We start from the raw sequence: 19,951 nt of genomic DNA on the forward strand, positions 1-19,951 counted from the left end.
ACTAACATTCAGGAACATAAAAGCATGGAGTATGTTTGACTGATAAACCAGCAGTGTGAAACTGTATATCCAGACAAAAATCCAATCTTTGGAATCATGTTCATGCCAAGTAACTGGGTAATCAACAGCTAATTTTTTTAAAATTTTCTTCCAATAATCCCTTAAATCAGCACTTAAATAATGAAAATGTTTATAATTTTCAGAAATAATTAGAAGTTACACCAAACCATTGTATGGACCTAAACCTACTTTTAAATAGCAGTAAGACACGAGAAAACATGAGAAAGATGAACTTTCTAAATATAGCTTATCTCCAAAACCTTGGGGAAGTATGTATATTTTGTGATAACTTGGCCTTTCTAAAAGACACGTAGATTCTAAAGTCAGAGACTGTCAGAGCTAGAAAATATTTGCAATATTTCATCTGAAAACCCTCAATTTGGAGACATGAAAACTGAAGTCCAAAGAAAGTATTAGAAATGGCACTCAAACCTTTGTGACTAAACTATTCTATGCATCACAGAATATGTTGAAGTAGCTGTTCATTTCCATCACCCTCAATACCCACGTTCTTTCTGTACCCCTTCCCTCTTGCCTCTTAGAAGGACGCTAACATTATTTGCCAACATTAACTGTAACTATTTGTTAATTTGTCTTATAACTTACTTCTGAATTGCTAATTCTGAATTAATATTTGTGAGAATAGCTTCCTTCCTTTTTTTTCTTTAAATGACTGCCTACATTTGTCATATTATTCTTTTAGATTACCATACAATAATTAACACAAAAACAGAGTAAAGGAGGTAAGAGTTGGGGGTAATAAGGTAAGGAGCACATATGTAATACCTTATCAGAGATGGGGACAGAAGGAAGAAAATAAAAATTCAGTTTTTTAAAAAAATTAATGGCAAGTCAGATAATGTTTTGATAATTTTAGTACAGTACAAATACAACCCTCCTTCATTTAAATCATAGGGAAACTGATGTATGCTATTGGCTTTGCCACAGACGAGGCAGTAACCAGAGCAGCTAGATTTTTGTGTTTTATAATTTCTTTTCCCAGAGATATCTTTTCAATAAATAAAAAAAACAAAAATCTTACCTTTAACTTTTTCTGTACTTGTTTGTACTTTAATAAATTGGTAAGTGGTATTTCATCTACCATAAATTTTTTAAAGCAATAGGGCTATGTGTGTGTGTTTGTGTATACACATTTGTTCACAATTTTCACCTATTGTGATTGATGCCTATCTAAACAGTGACCTACAGGTCTCAATCAAAAATGTGTTATCGTGTGGACAAAAAACAGATTTGATAGATTTGATAGGGAAGTCAACCATTGGTAAATTTTAAAGTCATATTAATCATTTATAAATGTAAGCCAGGTTAAATACATATTCATTCAGCTCTTATATGACAGTATAACTTTGTAATATTCTGAGTCACTTGGAAAGACTTTATCCTATTCATTATAGAATCTTTGGTTGTGTTACAATAATATTAAAAGTTGGTGTGAATTAGAGAATTGTCTTTATTTCACATGTAGAAATGAAAACCTAGAATATAGGGTATATACCAGGCCTTGTGCTTGACGGGGAGCATTATGATGATTAGAGACAAGCATTACTAATTCATGACCTTGAATTTAAAATCTTCTAGTCATGTAACTATCAAAGAAATTCTAATTTCAAAGCAAGGTGAGTTAATTAAAGAGCATCTCATTCATTAACTGTTTATACCTGCCTGTTTCCCCTATTTTGGGACCTTTTGCCATCTCAACCAGTAACTTCCTCAAATTACAATTTACTAGTTAAAAATCAATGTTTAAAATTTAAAACAGTTTCTTCTGGGTGGGAGGCAATCTTGGGGTTTGAACTCAGGTTCTGAGTGCTGTCCTTGTGCAGGCTAGTGTTATACCACAGCTCCACTTCTGGCCTTTTAATCGTTAATTGGAGAGTCACACAGACTTTCCTACCCAGGCTGGTTTTGAATCTTGAATATCAGATTTTAGGCTTCTGAGTAGCTATAATTATAAGTGTGAGCCACCAGCACCGAGCTAAAATTTACAATAGTTTCTATAATGTCCATAATAATGTACTTGAATCATAACTAATTTCTCATCTCAGAAACATCTAAAAATATACTAGGTATGGATAGTTAAGTGAGTTTGATAATCCATAAAGTATCAAGATTTTTGAGACAAAAAATCCTTGAAGCAACATATCACTATGGCAGAGTCTGAAAAATTACCAAACATTTTACAAGCAGTTAATAAATAAAAGGTTAACAACATTCTAATATTCAAATATATAGTAAAGTTGAGAAATTTTCTTTGCAATAGTGAGCAATGACATTTTCTGAAGTGAAAGAAGATAAACATTATTTATGAAACTAGCATCTGCAAAGCAGATCAGTTGGCAACATATACACATATTTTAAAATATGCTGGAATGCAGTCATAGAATCGTTTTGGCTGAAGAGAGTAATACTGGAGAAGATAAGTGACATTTTAATTAAAATAGATATGAAGATATCATGCAGAAAATGCTTGCAAATATTAGCATGTGTGTGAAATGTTTTTAATGTATTTCACTCATACAGAGAAGAAAAGATGGTTGAATTACATATAAATATAGCATTGTAATGTCTTAAAAGTGCCATTTTGAGAATCCTCATATTGCTGCTCTTTTGCATTCACCAAATAATACTGCTCTCTCATTTATCCAAGTTGATAATCTGGAAGCAATTTAGAATTGTCATTAGAGTCCTCTACCTTCATTCCTCACCCTTATTAAGTCTTTAATTCCTGGGTCTCTCATGCAAGAAGGCTCTTTGTAATGTATCCTGCCTATTATCTGTCTTTCAATCTCCCAATCAAAGTCCCAGTTGTAGACAATCACTGTCTTGGAAGTGCCACACTACATCTTTATTACAATATGCCCAAATTACATATTTAATATAACTCATAAGCAAATCCATGAGAGTTGACTGGCATTCAATCTGATGAGTTGTATTAATATTAATGCTGAAAGTTTTAATTAAGCAAGTTTTTAGCTCCATATAGAGGGTTTTGTCTTATTTTCTGAGATGTTAAATTTTCTTAAGTGTTAAATAGTTGTATAAGTATTTCTCAAATTCATAGACTGTAGGAAGTATATTGCTACTATCCTAAGGTTGAACAAATTTTACAAGAGAGGTGTGAATATAAAGAACATCAAAGATGTGTGAAAACTGCAGTCAGAGGTGTTGATAGAATAAAAAATGAAGTAAAAGAGGAGTTAATAATGTTAATATCTGTGTATCAGATGATAATATTAAAAATCCAGGTTCTATAGAGGTTTCAGCAGATTATCACTTTACATTGCAAAGGAATAAAAAGGATTTCTTGCTTACATTTAAAACAAATATTGATAGCAAACCATCAGTGAAAGTGAAGTAAGTTTAAAGTACCCTTAAATGAATATTGGAAAAAAGTAACTCATGAAAGTGATTAGATTACTAGTGTCAGAACTTGCAGTGTCCAACCTAATGTTATTTCATCTTTAAAACTGAAATAATGGATGAGACTATATTGAGGGAGTCGTTAAGAAAAATTTATATTGTACCATTCTCATGTATTCTTTCATGTATTGGCACATAGTTTAATTTTTTGTTATTTTTCATAAAATACCAACAAACAATAGCTATTTCATTATTCTTATGGCCATTGTTATATCTTACAACAGTGTAGAAAATCTGAGCTTGATTAGACCTTTCATGATGAATTTAAAGATGGAAAAATTAAGTCGGGCACTGGTGGTTCATGCCTGTAATCCTAGCTACTCAAGAGGCTGAGATCTGAGGATGGCAGTTCAAAGCCAGTCAGAGACTCTTATCTCCAATAAAAACCATTAGAAAAACTGGAAGTGGTCGCACTGTGGCTCAAGTGGTAGAGCGCTAGCCTGAGGGACAGCGCCCAGGCCCAGAGTTCAAGCCCCACACCGAAAAAAACAAAAAAAAGAAAAAGGAAAAGAAAAATTAATGGTGAGTTACTCTGAAAAGAAATGTGTCCGTATCTTAACAGTCTCCTAAAAGTTAAATAGTTATTTGATATAGGGAAACAAACCTTAGTTTAATTAGAATGTTTTACAAGTATCTGTCCTCTTTGCACTCATACAGAACCAGGGAAAGACAAGATGTTGTCTAAGAAAGATTGCTGCTGCTCCCAGGTTCTTAAAGCTTTTAAGAATTTAATGTGGATAAACTCAATCCTCCTTCTGATATTAGTGCTGTCACTGACTGTGTAAGACATGGTCAAGTCAATTAACTTCTTTCTGCTTTAGTTTATTCATTTGAAATGTACAAGTAATATTACTCATCACTCTCCAACCAGCAGTGCTTTGGCAGCTAATTGAATGAGTCAGCAGGGATATTGCAAAAATTAACTAAATGATTTCTAAACTCTTTGAAATGTTCAATAAGTGATGCAAAAAGACTTAACATGAGATTAGAATAAATTATTCCATGCACTAGTTTCTAACCTGAGATGTAATTTTTATATTGAAAAACTTAAGACACAAGCTGGGAGGTGGTGGCTCACACCTGTAATCCTAACTACCCAGGAGGCTGAGTTTTGAAGATTATGGTTCAAAGCCAGTCTGGGCAGGAAAGTCCATAATATTCTTATATCTCCTATTACTTATCAAAATTAGCCGGGAGTAGAGCTGTGGCTCAAGTAGTAGAGCACTAGCCTTTAATAAAAGAAGCTTTGGGATGTTGCCTTTGTCCTGAGTTCAAGCCTCTGGAGAGACCAAAAATACATGCAAACATACATACATACATACATATGTAAATACATACATAAATAACAAAAAACTTAGAGACAGCTCTGAATAAAGTGAAATTAGGATAGACTTATTAGGAATTTCAGAATACTTTATATTGCTGGGGTTATTTCTTTCTTCTATTATAAGATTCCCATCCTAGTATGAGAAAAGAAAGTATAAATTAAACTATGAGACTATTTCCTGAAGAAAGATAATGCTTCTGGCTTTAGTAACAGTTGCAGGCTAGGATATCTCATCTTAGAATTTTCATGGATTAAACATTATAGTGACAAATAAAGTATTTAGATATAAGCCTAAAATGGTTTCTGACAAAAAATAAGTAATTATATAATTAACCAACTTCTAAATTTACAAAAACAATATAAAAATGTGCTTCTGTAAGGAAAAAAAAGTTGACATTTATACTCATAGTGAAATGGTACAATTGGGTAAAAATAAAAAACTACTGGTAAATTGCACTAATCAAACTGGTGGTATTGAACTTTATTAGCAACCCAGGTACTCTTCACTATCACACAAACACAGTTAATAGCTTTTAAATGCCAGATTTATCCAAGGAGACAATTGACAGTGCAGTGTAAATTGCTAATCTCCAACTTCAAGTGCACCTCCAGTTAATGTCTCATGAAGCTACATGTACCAAACACATAGCTGCTAGTTAATCCCTACTATGATGGAGAAGAGAGAAAAAACAGTCTCTTTGAAAGTGGATTGCTATTTCACTACTAAAAAACCAATTACCATTCAAAGTTGGACACTTGTAAAAGTTTCATTAAAAAATTAATGGAAGAAGTTTGTCACTGTCATGGAAACAAAGTCCAACAGTGTCTGTTGCCAAAATCTGAGCTCTCAAAAAAAGCTTGAAATTGTAGACAATTTATAGTATAGATCAATGAACTTTTCAGTTTCTCAGCTTCTGAAGACTTTAACAATTGACATTACTTGGGGGGGAAGGAGTGGAGAGGTGGGGGAAGGGGGAGAGGATAAAATAAAAGTTAAAAAAACAATTGACAATACTAATAAATGAGTTACTGTATAACTTGATGTCACATAACTCAATGAACCAATATTTTCTACAATATTGATGCCTGATATCATTTGTGTATACTCTTAGATACACAAATATGCATTCATAAGGACAAAAAATTTCATTCACAATATAAGAAAAACTATGATGATTTTAATAAAAGTTAATTAATATGTAGAAAGTATATTGCTATGATTTTTAGATTGCACATTAAAAATTATCTCAATGACTATTAAATTGTCCTCACTTTTCCCACAGGGAAAAATATCTGTATATGGGCAGATTTTCCTCATATACTTTAACTGAAACAACATATTGAAATAGATTGACTACAGACTCAAATTTAAGAAACCAGATGTCTCTTATTAAGCCAGACATTTGAAAAATATGCCAGTTACAAATGTAAAACTATACAGAACGTTTGTCACTATTTTTAGATTTGGCAAATGCATTTCACTGTCATTAAAAATATTCATGTAAAGGGCTTAATAGTACCTATAGCTGAATTAATAAACATAAATTATTTTCAGTTTTTCATATGGTTGGTGTTAGTTTATTTAATGACACAGATGAAAGCTCACTATTTCTCTATAATCTTTTGAACTGTGTATATCTAAACACAAACCAGGTTTGAAACACTAATGTTGAATTTTTTTAAGTAAGCGTATAGTTAACTCTGCAAAGGCTTTTAACATATTTCATATGTTTCATGAAGTGAAAGAAGTTAACCACATTTATAATAGTAGAATAGGAAGAATTTTCTTTCTCTTTCTTTTGCTCATTTCAAACTTTTAAAGAAATCATTCTGTTCATGTTAGAGAGAAATCTTCGGTGCATGCTGATGACATTCTCTCCATTCTTTCTTCCAAGTCTGTGAGTCTCATTTCATGTGTCCCATTTACAGGAGTAAAATTAGCATGTTCTCCAGTCACCATTTGGCTCATGACTCAGTGTCACTATAAAAATCATCTTAGCAGCTTCATAGGCCCAGCTTCTTCTAGGATACATCGATGTGGAACATTTCAACTTGTCCAATACAGGAGACGTAAGTATATACTTTCATAGGCCCTTGAAATCTATCTAAACCTCTAAGTTCTACTTGAGTAGGACCTTCTGTTTATTCTCTCAAATAATTTACAAATATAGTATTAGGTAAATACATAAACAATCATATATCCCTGTTCAGAAATGAGTCATACAATGGAAGAGTTTTTCAAAGCAGTATTATATTGTTTATGTTATTCATAGTGAGAAATTGAGGCTTTTAAACAAGGCCAAAAAGAGCAAGCTGATTTCTTTTTCATAACTTTTGATTAAATTTTTAGGTATTTATATTTTAAGTTTTAATCAAAGTTTGAAAAGTTCAAGATCCAAATATCAAAATGCAGTTTTCCATTCCCATAAAACTTTAAATATATATGTAACTGGTTATTTTATATAAATGTTTATTTAATGTAATTAGCACTGTAAAAATCAACTATATTTCCTTATCTATATGCAATTGTATTATTTATTCATGTGTAGAAAATCTCAATTAAACAACGTACGTAGGAGGAATACTCTAATGAAGATTCCCAGTCTAGATTGTGTAACTTTTCCAAGGCCTGTGATTACTTTAGGCTTTTGACATTTCTGACATTAAAAAGATATTTTGGAATTTGCTTGCTTGCTTATTTGCTTTTGCTTGCTTGCTTTTGCTTTCTTTCTTTCTTTCTTTTTCTTTCTTTCTACCTGCTAATCATAATTTTTGGTCAAAATTCTTCAGAATTTCAAAACAAAAGCCCAGGTCATCTGTACAGAGACACAATGTAAAATATATTTCTGTATCTTTGGTAGTGGTAACACCAAATATAACTTTGTCTAAATACATAACTAAAGAGACAGAGGAGTAACTATACTCAGAACTTAATAGGATTTCATTAAAAGAACAGTGATCATGGAAAAAAAAACATCAGGTATGCTACATCTGTATTTGTTGATAAAAACTACTGTTACTGTATTTCATTAACATATGCAGTTTGTTTTGTCAACTATTCTTCTTTTATCACAAAAAAACTATTGACTAAAGAAAATAAAAATAAAACATTTTTTTCTTTTTTTGGGGGGGGGTCCGGTCGTGGGGCCTGAACTCGGCCTGGGCGCTGTCCCTCAGCTCTTCAGCTCAAGGCTAGCACTCTACCACTTGAGCCACAGTGCTTTTTTCTTTTTGCTTATGTGGTGCTGAGGAATCAAACCCAGGGCCTCATGCATGCAAGGCAAGCGCTCTACCACTAAGCCACCTTCCCAGCCCCAAAATAAGACATTTTTATATCAGATGTTTTTATAAAAAATTACTGGCTATAAATAAATGATTAGTACTTAGTTTCTAAGTCAGTATAAGGGAGAATTGTATTGCACATCTCTCTAACAAATATATTTAAGAAATGCTACAGAGAGAGGAAGTTTATAGAAATAAGATATCACTATTGTGTATATTTTCTTTCACTGAGTCCAAATGAAATCACTATGAAATCACTGACATTTATGTTACTGTATATATTTGTCATTTAAGAATGTACTAACTGAAAGGTCAAAGTAAGTTGTTAGTTCCCCTCAAATAAGTAAAAAAATTGACAGATTATTTAACATTCCCAAATATACAGATCCAAAATTTTTAATATTTTAATTCATATACACTCATGGAAATGTTACCATTTTTCTCTGCTTCATTCTTGATACATCAAATGTCCTTAAAAATCATATGAGCATAGAACAGTGGACATAAGTCATATTTCTGTGTATAATTTAGTAGTCACTTAAAAATTAGTATTTTTAAATTTTATCTCATTATTATCAGATAAACAAAAGCAATTATACTGTCATGTTTTGAAGAAAACATATATTTTGAAAAAAGCCACAAAATGAGAAAGTGAATATTATAGATTGAAGTAGATAGCTTTTACGGTTTGGTAATTTTGTATAATCAGAAAGCAGGGTAATTCTGTTACTAATGAAAGGTAATTAGTATATTTCTTAGTTGCCATTTCTGTTCAACATACTTTTATTTTGCACAGACTATGTACAAAGAACTCAAATAGAGGTTGATGTGATTAAAATATTTTTTAAAATGCAATTCCTGCCTTACCAGAACCTCTGGTGTATCTGAAAAGAGCAATAACTGCAATGTTGACTAGAATGTAAATGGCCTACATGGGGAAAACACGGGCCCATTAAGTGTTAAAAAGTCACATAAAGAGTGGTAAATAAGAAAATGTTTTGCTGGGTGAATGTCAATGGGTAGATTTCAACAGTCAACTTTATTAGGGAAGGGCATTCTAGATGGATTAATAAAGTTGAGCGTATGTTTACACAAATGTTTACACAGAACCTCTTAAAATGTACATTATTCTATAATATATAAAGCATAAGAACAAGTTAAAAATTGTAAAAATGGGACCTATCTAGATCATGGAAATAGAAAATTCATAAATACATTCTGTGGACTGTGAGTTAAACTTTGGAGGTATTTGTTGTGAAAAGCATAAAAATAACTAGCACTTTGTATGAACAGAACTTTGGATTAAATGGAGCAAGAAGAATTTTAGGAAATGGAGGAAGTAAGTAATAGTCCTACAGAAAGAGTTTACTATGATTGACAGTGGGTAAATATGAATGTCATCAAATCAAAACCAACACTATTAACAAGTGATTAGAGAAGGAAGACAGATACATAAAAATCTGTTTCAAAATGATTTGTCCTTAATGTGAAGTCACCAATGGCATTAGAGATGGGAGGAAAATCAATAACGTATCTTTTGGGGGGATTGTGTTTTTTTGTGGGTTCTGGGGCTTGAACTCTTGACCTTGGCGCTGTCCCTGTGCTCTTTAGCTCATAGCGAGTACTCTACCACTTGAGCCACAGCGCCACTTCCAGTTTTCTAGTGGTTTATTAGAGATAAGAGTCTAATGGACTTTCCTGCTCGGGCTGGCTTTGAACCATGATCCTCAGATCTCTGCCTCCTGAGTAGCTAGGATTATGAGAGTGAGCCACCGACACCTAGCAGTAGCATAGCTTTAAAAGAAAGAGGCAAGAAAAGGATAAATAAGAAAAGTAAAATTACAATGAAATGTTTGGAAAGGAAAGACATTAGAAGAACTTACAGTAGAGGTCCTATATTCTCTAAAAAGGAAGATAGAGCGCCATTTCAAGGAAGGAATTATCTAGTGTGTGGGTTAGAAAAGTTTATCTGGATGAGGACTAGTCAGTCCTTTTAGTTGTAGGGACATAGGGTCTGGGAATCTTACCAACAGGAGAAAAAAATTGTGAGAATAAATCAACTAGAGGTGAATAAAGAATGTCTATGAAACTTAGAGTTCATACTAATAATAGACAGCCATCTCAAATTCAGCCAACTAACACAATTCTGTGACTTTTTTCCAGTAGCATTCATCCATTTAGTAGTAGGATCAAAGAAAATGTACTATGGAGTGTTTCCCAATGGTAAGGAGCCAGATAGGAAAGAGATAACAAGAATAGACCAAAGGAGCTTTTTAATACAACATAGAGGCTACATGATTCACAAAGCAGTGGACCTAGAAGAGCCTAAGATTTTTTATCTTAAAGGAATAAAGACAGTAAGTATCATTGTGAACAACTGATACTAGGAATAAGGAAAAAAAGAATGAGATAAAGTGGTAATGGCCAGAGAAGAGAATTTCCACATTTACAGTATAAGAAATAAAGTCACTTTGTCAATTTTATTCCTTCACTTTAAGTGAAACTAATAATCACATTATCCAAGTCCTTTACTAATAATGTAAAATGAACATATATTTCACTTAACCAACTCTCTCCTTAAGGTATCAACAGAGTAAGCAACAGAGACTAAGTTCTAGGCACTTCATTGTGACAAAAAGCCTAAGGAAATAAACTTATAAGGAGAAAAGATTTCTTTTAGCTCATGGTTTTAGAAGTTTCAGCCCATGCTTAGTTGGGCCTTAAAGAGGCAGTACAATATCATGGAAATACATGACAGAAGATGGACTTAACTAATTTCCAACTACCTCCTAAATTTTTAACTACCTCCCAATAATGCCAAGGGCCAGAGACCCAGCTATTAACAAATAGACCTGAAAGGCATTCAGTACATAACTATACAGTTTGTTTGGGAAACCTCACTTTCATTGACTATAAATTTAAAGATTTTCTTTCAGAGTCAGTCATTAACACATTGTTATTCCTTTCAAGCAATAACTCAAGGGAGTTTGGATCACTGGCAGTATTTGCAATTGCTGGCAATAATAAAAAGTAAACTGGATTTTGGTCAATTTCTTTAATATCCTTACAATACCTATAGTGTATTTGCTTCCCACTTACCCCTAGTTTGTACTATTTACACTTTCAACTCATCTCCTGATCTCAAGTATATAGCTACAGTGGTTTTAGAGAAAGAGGATTATATTATCTAAAGCAAGTGTCAATAAACTAAAGTGTACAGACTAAATCTGATCTACCTATTTTTGTAAATAAAGCTTGTTAATCACATATGTTCATTTTGTTTTCTGTGGTTGCTTTTCTTTTAATAATTTTTATTGAGATTAAGTGATTACATAAATTTCACAAATTTCACAGCATTGAGGGTTAGTGATACTTAAAGTCACAAGCACATTTTAGCCTTCACAAGGCCAATTGTCATTATCATGTTCTATAACGTTTGTGAGTTCTCTGAGCTTTGACAATGAAACTATTTCTTCTGTATTGGGTGATATGTACTTGTCTTTCCTTTGGTTTAGTGTCAGCTGTTCCCTCTTTCCCTCTCATTCCCCCCTCTCATCACTGCCCTTGAGTTGCTTAGTTCATTTTCATCCATGCCCAGTACAGCTGGTGGGCCCCTCTGTTGTATATTTTTCCCTTGTTTCCCTCTGATTCTATGCCCTCCTCCTAGCTTTCCTCAGATGTGCATATATATATATATATATATATATATATATATATATATATATATAATATACATGTATATAATATATGTGGTCAAAAACATGGAATCCTTTAGAAATGATATGACAATTTGAGTGGTGGTCCTTTGTTTCTTGAGTCCCCTTTACTTTGTCATATCTCCTTGCATTTTGGATTTAACATCCACATATCAGGGAGACCATGTGCCATTTGTCTTTGCTCTTGGCTTACATCGCTCAAAATGATTTGATCTAATTCCATTCTGTGGTTGGTTCTATGCTTGAAGGACAATCAGATAGCAGACTAGCAATCACATGATCCTTAAAAATGAGAGAACTTTTTCATTTAGAGTCTAATAGAAAATATCTACTCTCATTTTTTATATAAATGCTTAGGTAAGAAAAGAATCAAACTAACTCCTTCTAAAGAAGATATTGGTTTCTTATTCACATTGTAGGACAAAATTTAGCGACTATTAAATGTTTAACACTGACTAACATTATATTTACCTTTTTATTCTCTTCTCTCTATTTTAGTCCCTGCTATGTGGATATTTGTTAGCAATGACTGATGTGGAAACTACATATGCAGATTTTATTGCCTCTGGAAGAACAGGTAGAAGAAATGCAATACATGATATCCTGGTTTCCTCTGCAAGTGGCAACAGCAATGAATTAGCCTTGAAATTAGCAGGTCTTGATATCAACAAGACCGGTGAGTCATTTGATACATATCTAACTGTAACTGTGGAGTGAAATGCAGCATTTCATCTAGTAGAATTAAGGGGTGAAAAGCTACCTTGAAAAGTAACCTAAGAGTATAGACAAGATGAAAGTCTACAACTAGCCTTTTAATCTCTCACATTTTTTAATGACTTATTTTGAAAGATTCTCTCTTCACATGTAGAGTCCTTAATCTAGTTTAACTAATGAAATCAATAAAACCCATAGCACTTCTGTAATCCTAATCTCTGAAATCCGAGAAATTGCTCAGGTAAAATATGAAACATGGAGTTCCTTTCCACATTTAGAAGGTATTAAATTTTATTAGTTTTAATAAATGTTATTAAATTTTAATAACAAAATTTATACATGCAACTGATGAACCTCAAGTAAAAGAACAATTTCAAAATAAAAGGTTCTCCAAGACCTACTTTATTGCAAAATAGAATAGCTGTTGACATAATTCTGATGTTAAAAAGGCTTTTTCGTTTTCTTTCCATGAATGAATATGTTTGGCTTATTACTTATCATGGTAATCTGGTTTTACTGCTAATATAAAAGGAAAAAAAGTTTAATACATTAGTACTCAATGGCCTTATTGCTGAGTATTACAGTAAATCTATCCATTAACAATTCCTCTACTCAAAGATATTGGAAAAATATCAAAGCTTAAAAGTGTTTACTTGAGAAAATTTCTGTAAAAATAACCTTTAAACCTTTTTTTTCCTATGTCCATTAGGACATCCTACAGAAGATACTATGGGTTTCCAATTCCACTTATAATATTCAATATATTTCCATTATTATTATGTTTATGACAAAGCATTATGTGATTATGAAGCTGAGTCAAATTATGTATGTTAATAGAACAAATCCTTGACATTACTCTAAAATACAAAAAGGCATTTTTTAATTCAATGGGTAAAAATTAGTAGGTCACAGATTAATTCTTTTTCAATTTCAGCCTAATAAAACATTAACATTACCACTTTGAAGTGTATAAGCAAAAGCCTATGTCTATTTTTGAATATATTTATTATCATAAGAAGTTGTAAAATAAGTTGTCTTTTAACATAGTTCATGAATACAGGACTTGTTGATCAATGACACACTTTCAACATTCTCACCCATCCCTTGCAGCCCACTCCTTGCCTTAACTTGATAGACTATGTACTGAGTATTTTTTTGCCATTAAACTAAGCAGTTTATGTACACAATGAATCTTGACCTGTGTCATCCCTTCAAAATTCTCATCCTCTCTTTGACTCACCGCTTCCCTTATTTTTGTTAATTTTGTTGTACATACAACAAATTCTCAGTTGCATTCTCCACACACGTCCCCCTTCATTCATCTACCCATCTCCCCTTGCCCCCATCTGCAAGTACCTATTTCCTGGTATTTATTTTGTTGGGTTTGACTTAGTCTCTCTAAAGAATTATACTATTTTAGCTCTCCATAGAGTCTATTATATTTAAGTTAATTCATGTGTAACTGCTTGCATACCACCCAGTGTATTTACTTATAGATTTACAGGCACATTCTACCACAAATGAGGGAAACTTTGTTCCTCTAGGTCTGACAAACATTTATTTTTTAAGTTTATTTTTTCACGTTACTACCACTTCTAAAAAAGATTATAGGAAATTATTTCATTTTCATTGTCATTGAGAATTTAACTCTTTTATATATTGTATTTACATATTTTTTTCTTGTTGATTTAAGAAAAAGAAAAGGAGAAGCGGTAGAGAGTGGAATGAGTGTTTCTGACCACTGTTCATTGTAGGAAAATATGGATATGCCAGGCATTAGTGAGTGGCTCATGACTACAATCCAAGCTGCACAAGAGGTTAAGATCTGAGGATTGAGGTTCCAAGCTAGTGACAGCAAATCCGGGAGATTTTTACCTTTAATTAACTAAGAAAGAGCTGAAAGTGAAGATGTAGCTCAAGTGGTAGAGCACAGGCCTTCAGTGGAAAAAGCCAAATGAAAGCACAAGGCATGGGCTAGAAGGTGGCTCAGTGGTAGAGTGCTTGCCTTGCATGCATGAGGCCCTGGATTCGATTCCTCAGTACCACATAAACAGAAAAAGCTGGAAGTGGTGTTGTGGCTCAAATGGTAGAGCACTGGCCTTGAACTGAAGTGCTGAGGGACAGTGCCCAGGTTAGAGTTCAGGCCTGAAAACCGACCAAAAAAAAGGCACAAAGCACTAAGTTCTCAAATCCTAGTACCAAAACACTACACACAAAGAAAATATGGATGTGTCAAAATAAAACTCTTATGTAACTAGTAGATTCTACTAAAATGTTTTAAACCACAGAAAAATTACATTTCTGCTTTTATTTGAATATTATACTTCAAATCATCTGCAGTAATTTTAACCAACTTAAATAATAGATCATTTTTGCACATGATTTAATTTCTTCCTTTTCTGTTTACCCTAATATTGAAAACTTTTAGCCAAAGGCCTTTTATATGCAAAATAAAACTTAATAAACTTAATAAACATAATTTGAATGCATTTTCATATTAACAAATATACCAAATGAAAAAAATAATATTTTATATTCAACATATAACAATTATATAATTTGAAATTATTAAAATCTTTTCATGCTTCCAAATATCTTCTTTTCTACCATTCTTACATGTCAATTACAACTCTCTAGGCCCTTGCAAGATTTTCTGTTTCTCTTCTAATCATAATAGATTAAATTTTATGGAGCATTGACTTCATTATTCTCAGTATAAAGAACTGATAAAAATGATAATAAATGAATAAATATAAAAACTGACAAATACATAATGGTAAATATATCATTACTGAATTTTGAGCAACTTCCTTTCTACTTTATTCGTTTATATACAATAGTATTGCTGCCTGATAATTTTTAAAATCATCTATTTAGTCACAGCTCTCTTTGAAGCATAATGCTAAGCTTGGACAAGTTTGTCTAGACAACAGAAAGTCCAAAGCCCCATGAGAGTCAAGTTCATTATCTTGTATTTATACAGCCACTTTTACCCTTAAGTATTCAATTATCTTACCTTTGCCACATTTATCTTCATTCTTTTGGCTACCAACAGCTTCTTCTCTACGTAGTTCTTGTTGAATGCTGTTCAGACCATAAGCTTATCCCTAGATGCAAACAACGAGACCAATAGGTCAAAATAAAACATGAATTTGATATCTGATAAATGATGTAAAATGCCCAGGTACTACCCTAGATAGTGCTTTAGAATAAGGTATGCTTCTTATGTTGAAAAACTACTTTTAGTTTCTATAAAGACATAAATAATTGGAGTATGGAAATACAGTATACTTTTACATTTTGCAAAGAAAGTACAGCTGTCTATACTGAAGAGTTGAAAGAATTGTAAGTCCACTTATCCTCAATCTATTGAATTATGGTAACAAACTTAGAAAATATTAAAATATTTTGTGTGGTTGCAATACTCCCTAAACTTTAAACTATTTGGTGTCCAGTAAATTTCATGACATACACAAATATTTAAAGAATTGCCATCAGCTTGCAATCATAAAAGGGAAATATGGAACTAAAGTATTGTTTGGTTTCAGCGGTATCTATGTCATTAGCTACAATTGCTGCTGTGGGTACAGTTATGAGGGTGCTTTTATTAAACTGGAATATATTTTCTACATATAGGCAAGAATCCACTATAACTCTTGAACAAAAAACTGAACAAGTAACATAAAATCATTTTATCTTTTGCTATTATTTTCAGTTTAAACCCAGAGGACTTCTGAAGAATTAGAAATTAGCTGGGTTGACCTCAAGTGCTATCTGACTTAAAAATATTTTGTTCAAATCAGAGACTGAACAGAGACTCCCACCTCCGATTTCTATGTTAAAAGATACAACTGATTTCTACAGCTTATAAAACTATACTTAAATGTTTGACCTGCTCCTGAGATTTCTTAGGTTTTTATCAAGCCTAATCTGTAGCCACTCTGAAAATTCAAACATTTTGTTTTTGAGTCATGCTGTCCTAACTTCACAGAAGCCAGACTTTGAAAACATGACTACAATCTGATGATAGTGAACTAATTCCCAAGAAAATAAATTTGTCTCTGGGAAGATTTCAGGAATCATGAATATGTCTGTCATTTCCATCCAACATTGGAAGATATATATATACATATATATTATATATATCACTATATATATATATGTCACAATATATAATACTCTGCCAGTAAATACTAGCCTTTATCTTGCCTTTATCCTCCTTTCATTCTCTCTTACAGAAGGTGAAGATGATGCACAGCGAAATTCAACAGAACAAAGTGGGGAAGCCCAGGGAGAAGCAGCAAAATCTGAAAGCTAACACTCTACTTTGACCTTCAACACCTGACAATGTTGCAAATCTCCAGGCCTTGCTGGAATGAATTTGTTTCCATGAGTGGAGAGGGGAAAAAGAAAATGGCTGTGCTGCATTGCAGAAAGCTGCCCATTATCATGTCAAAAATGGGAGCCCAGGCTGTGGTTGCAGACAGACCTTTCTCTACCTCTGTCATGAGCAATGGTTGAAATCATGTGGCTTGTGTTTGGATGTCATTTTTGTGTGGATCCTTTCACTTGACCATATGATGAAATGCTTGTAGAGAGTAGCACTGATCTAGATGGTGATTCCTGTAGCATTTGGCCCCTCACACTGTCAGAGGATTTAATTGTGTCTATTTGCAAAGGGTTGGTTGAACCCCAGAGATTAAATATCTCTGGCTGAAGTATTCACCTAGTAAAAGAACCATCCAGAAAGCACCGTTTTTAGCATTTTTAGCATTATATATGTGTGTGTTACTGCTGTGTATTTACATACACACTGTTTTGTATTGTACAATAGAGCTACTCAGCACTGCCCCCTTCTTTGATTGCTTATCAAAAACAAAATGATGTACATTAACTGTGAATTTTTATACCACTCATTTTTAAAGGGCTGCCTTTGTTGTTGTTGTTTTTTTATTTTCCATAGTGTGGTGGCGTGCACAGAACACACTTTTTAAAAATATAATCTTTACTCTTGGTAATTGTATGTTAATGAACTGATAAAATCTACAGATTGATCAAAGCTTTTTGCTTTATTATACAGGCATTTAAAAATATTCATTCATATGAATATTACTTGGATTCAATCTGTTTTGTGTCTGCTCAGAGCAGAATTCAATCTGTCAATTTGCTTTATTCCTAAAATAGGGAACCTTTCCCAGCTAACATTTTTATATTAGTTATAAAAATTTTGAAGAATTGGAAAAGTAGAAAAGAGGATAATATTCAGAAATATTTGGAAGTACATTGCTTTATAGCAAAGAATCAATTTTCTCACAATGTTGTATACTACTATTTAAATCTGAAGTACAATATTTCTCCATCAAGGTGGAAAGGATGGAGAATGTGATTTCCTTACAATCTTGTGGACACCAATCACAAAATTTAAGACCTCCTGTTATGTTTTTCATGTCTTTTTTTCTCAGCCCTAGCAGATCCAAATATTATAATGCACTTTTTAATGTTTGTAAACTTTTACTAACAATTAGTGTGAATTGCATTCTGATATAATAATTATCACCATTAGAAGCTAGTAGAATTTTCACTGATACTGTTGATGGTCTATGCTGTATTTTGACATCATAGTTCTTAATAGAGAGTTTCTGTGAACTGTGTAAAGCCTCTGGCAGTATTATGAAATCATTCATCAGTGGTAATAAATAAGGAACCAGAATTTGCAAATGATTCATGAATTACTGGGCAAACAACAAGAAGTCTCCTTATAATAAAGAACCCCCTTAGCTGTCCTTGGGGTTAGGTACAGGTCCAGGCGAAATAGGCACAAGAGCATTTTGACAGGTAATCTATGTGGTTATGCCAGGAATTCAACCTTTTTTCTATGTTCACAGAGAGAATGAAAGCTAAATCTTCTCACATGCCCTTTTTCACTGGTTGGATTGAGGGCCCGAGTCTCAGTCTTTCTTCAATCAGATGATTACCAGAAAGCAAATGTTAGCAATGTGAGTCCTTCTGCAGACAAAAAGATGACGGATTACAATTTAGGGTACTTTCTTCTATGTAGTTCAGCAGGGATCAAAATAGACAGTTAAATTTAAACAAAGCCACCCTCTTTTAAACTGACAAGTATGAACAGAAGTTCTTGGGTCTATTTTAGACAATCTCTGGTAATCTGTTTAAAATACCCCGCTCATGTACTCAGTTTTCAGTGTTGTCACTTACTATCCTAATAGCTTTCTTGTGAATCTAAAACTCCTTTTCCCCCTTAAAATTGTGGAATTTCAAGCTGATTTTATGTGATTTTTGTAAAGTTAAAACTAGTGCTGAGTATATGTGGACGATTTATTATCCCATGTGATGTACTATTACTAATGCATGTGATGTCATGCTTGATTTTAAATATATAGTGTTAAATTGCAAAGTCATATGGAGCTTTTGATTTAATTTGATCTACTGCTACTTGGTCCACTGTATTCAAACCTAGAGGAATTCTCAAGCTGGAAAGATTTTTTTTTAAAGTTTCTAAAACATCTACATCCTATGAATTTTGCTTGGAAAAAGTCCACACTACTTTCCAAATTTCATCTAACACCTTATATTAGGATCTGAATTCTTAAAGACAGAAGGAAAGGTAGGAAACCAAGAAATTATTTGGTAGCAGGTGTAAGAAGTCTATCAACCAACTATTCCTATTCCAATCACTTCACAGCAAATATTCTTCTGTTTACTGTTCAAACAATTTATTTAGAGGAGTATTATTATTCCAAACCACATATTTGGAAATCAGCACTCAAGAAGGCATAATTTTTCCAAGCTTAGAAAAACAAAGGTAAAAATAGCTAATAAGTGATCTTAAAAATATTAAGATTTGAATTATCTGTCTCCAGGAAGCTTTCTATTCGATGTGCCATGAAATTAAATACAATTACCAAATAAGTTTATCTGTAATGAAAAATTTTAAGTAGAATTGCTTCCCTTCTAATTTCAGGAAAGAAAAATCGCAGAAAGAGAACTTAACTTTCTTGCGATTACCCACATCAGTAATGACATAGATATGACTAGATTCTAGAAAGTTTTTTTGTTAATTTTTCTTTCTGTTTTTTTTTTTTTACAAATAAGCAGTTCAATTATTGCTTATTTATAGGGTATACTTCCCAGAGATGTTTTTCAGGCATGTAATCTATAAACGTGGCATGAATCATATTTTTATGTTCAATTCTATTGTTTAATGCTCTACAAACATGAAGATGTCAGGAACTTTTTTTATTCATTTATAACAAGAGTGAACTTGTCAAATTTACCTTTTATCACCTGCATGTATCTTATGCTAATATATGTCCATTTTAAGTACACAGAAAAGGGTTTTCAGTTGAAAACAGAAAGTGCAGCCTCTAGTTTTTAGGCACTACTCTCACAG

At 32.6% G+C, this 19,951-nt stretch overlaps 1 protein-coding gene across 3 annotated transcripts in view; it reads left to right on the plus strand.

Annotated features, from left to right (window-relative positions):
* Positions 1-18,959, plus strand: part of Pkia (cAMP-dependent protein kinase inhibitor alpha) — a 78,252-nt gene extending 59,293 nt beyond the window's left edge. For 2 of the 3 annotated variants that reach the window (XM_042680676.1, XM_042680675.1), the window contains 2 exons: positions 12,325-12,502; positions 16,779-18,959. In XM_042680676.1, the coding sequence (XP_042536610.1) occupies positions 12,352-12,502; positions 16,779-16,858 (231 nt within the window). In that variant the 5' untranslated portion in view covers positions 12,325-12,351 and the 3' untranslated portion in view covers positions 16,859-18,959. Of the gene's footprint in view, positions 1-6,761; positions 6,899-12,324; positions 12,503-16,778 lie in introns of those variants that run through there. The other variant, XM_042680674.1, reaches the window with a different exon arrangement.
* The last annotated feature ends 992 nt before the right edge of the window (positions 18,960-19,951 follow it).

Source organism: Dipodomys spectabilis, unplaced genomic scaffold, assembly GCF_019054845.1.
Source record: "Dipodomys spectabilis isolate Male_0828 unplaced genomic scaffold, ASM1905484v1 ptg000063l, whole genome shotgun sequence".
Classification (NCBI taxonomy): Eukaryota; Metazoa; Chordata; class Mammalia; order Rodentia; family Heteromyidae; genus Dipodomys; species Dipodomys spectabilis.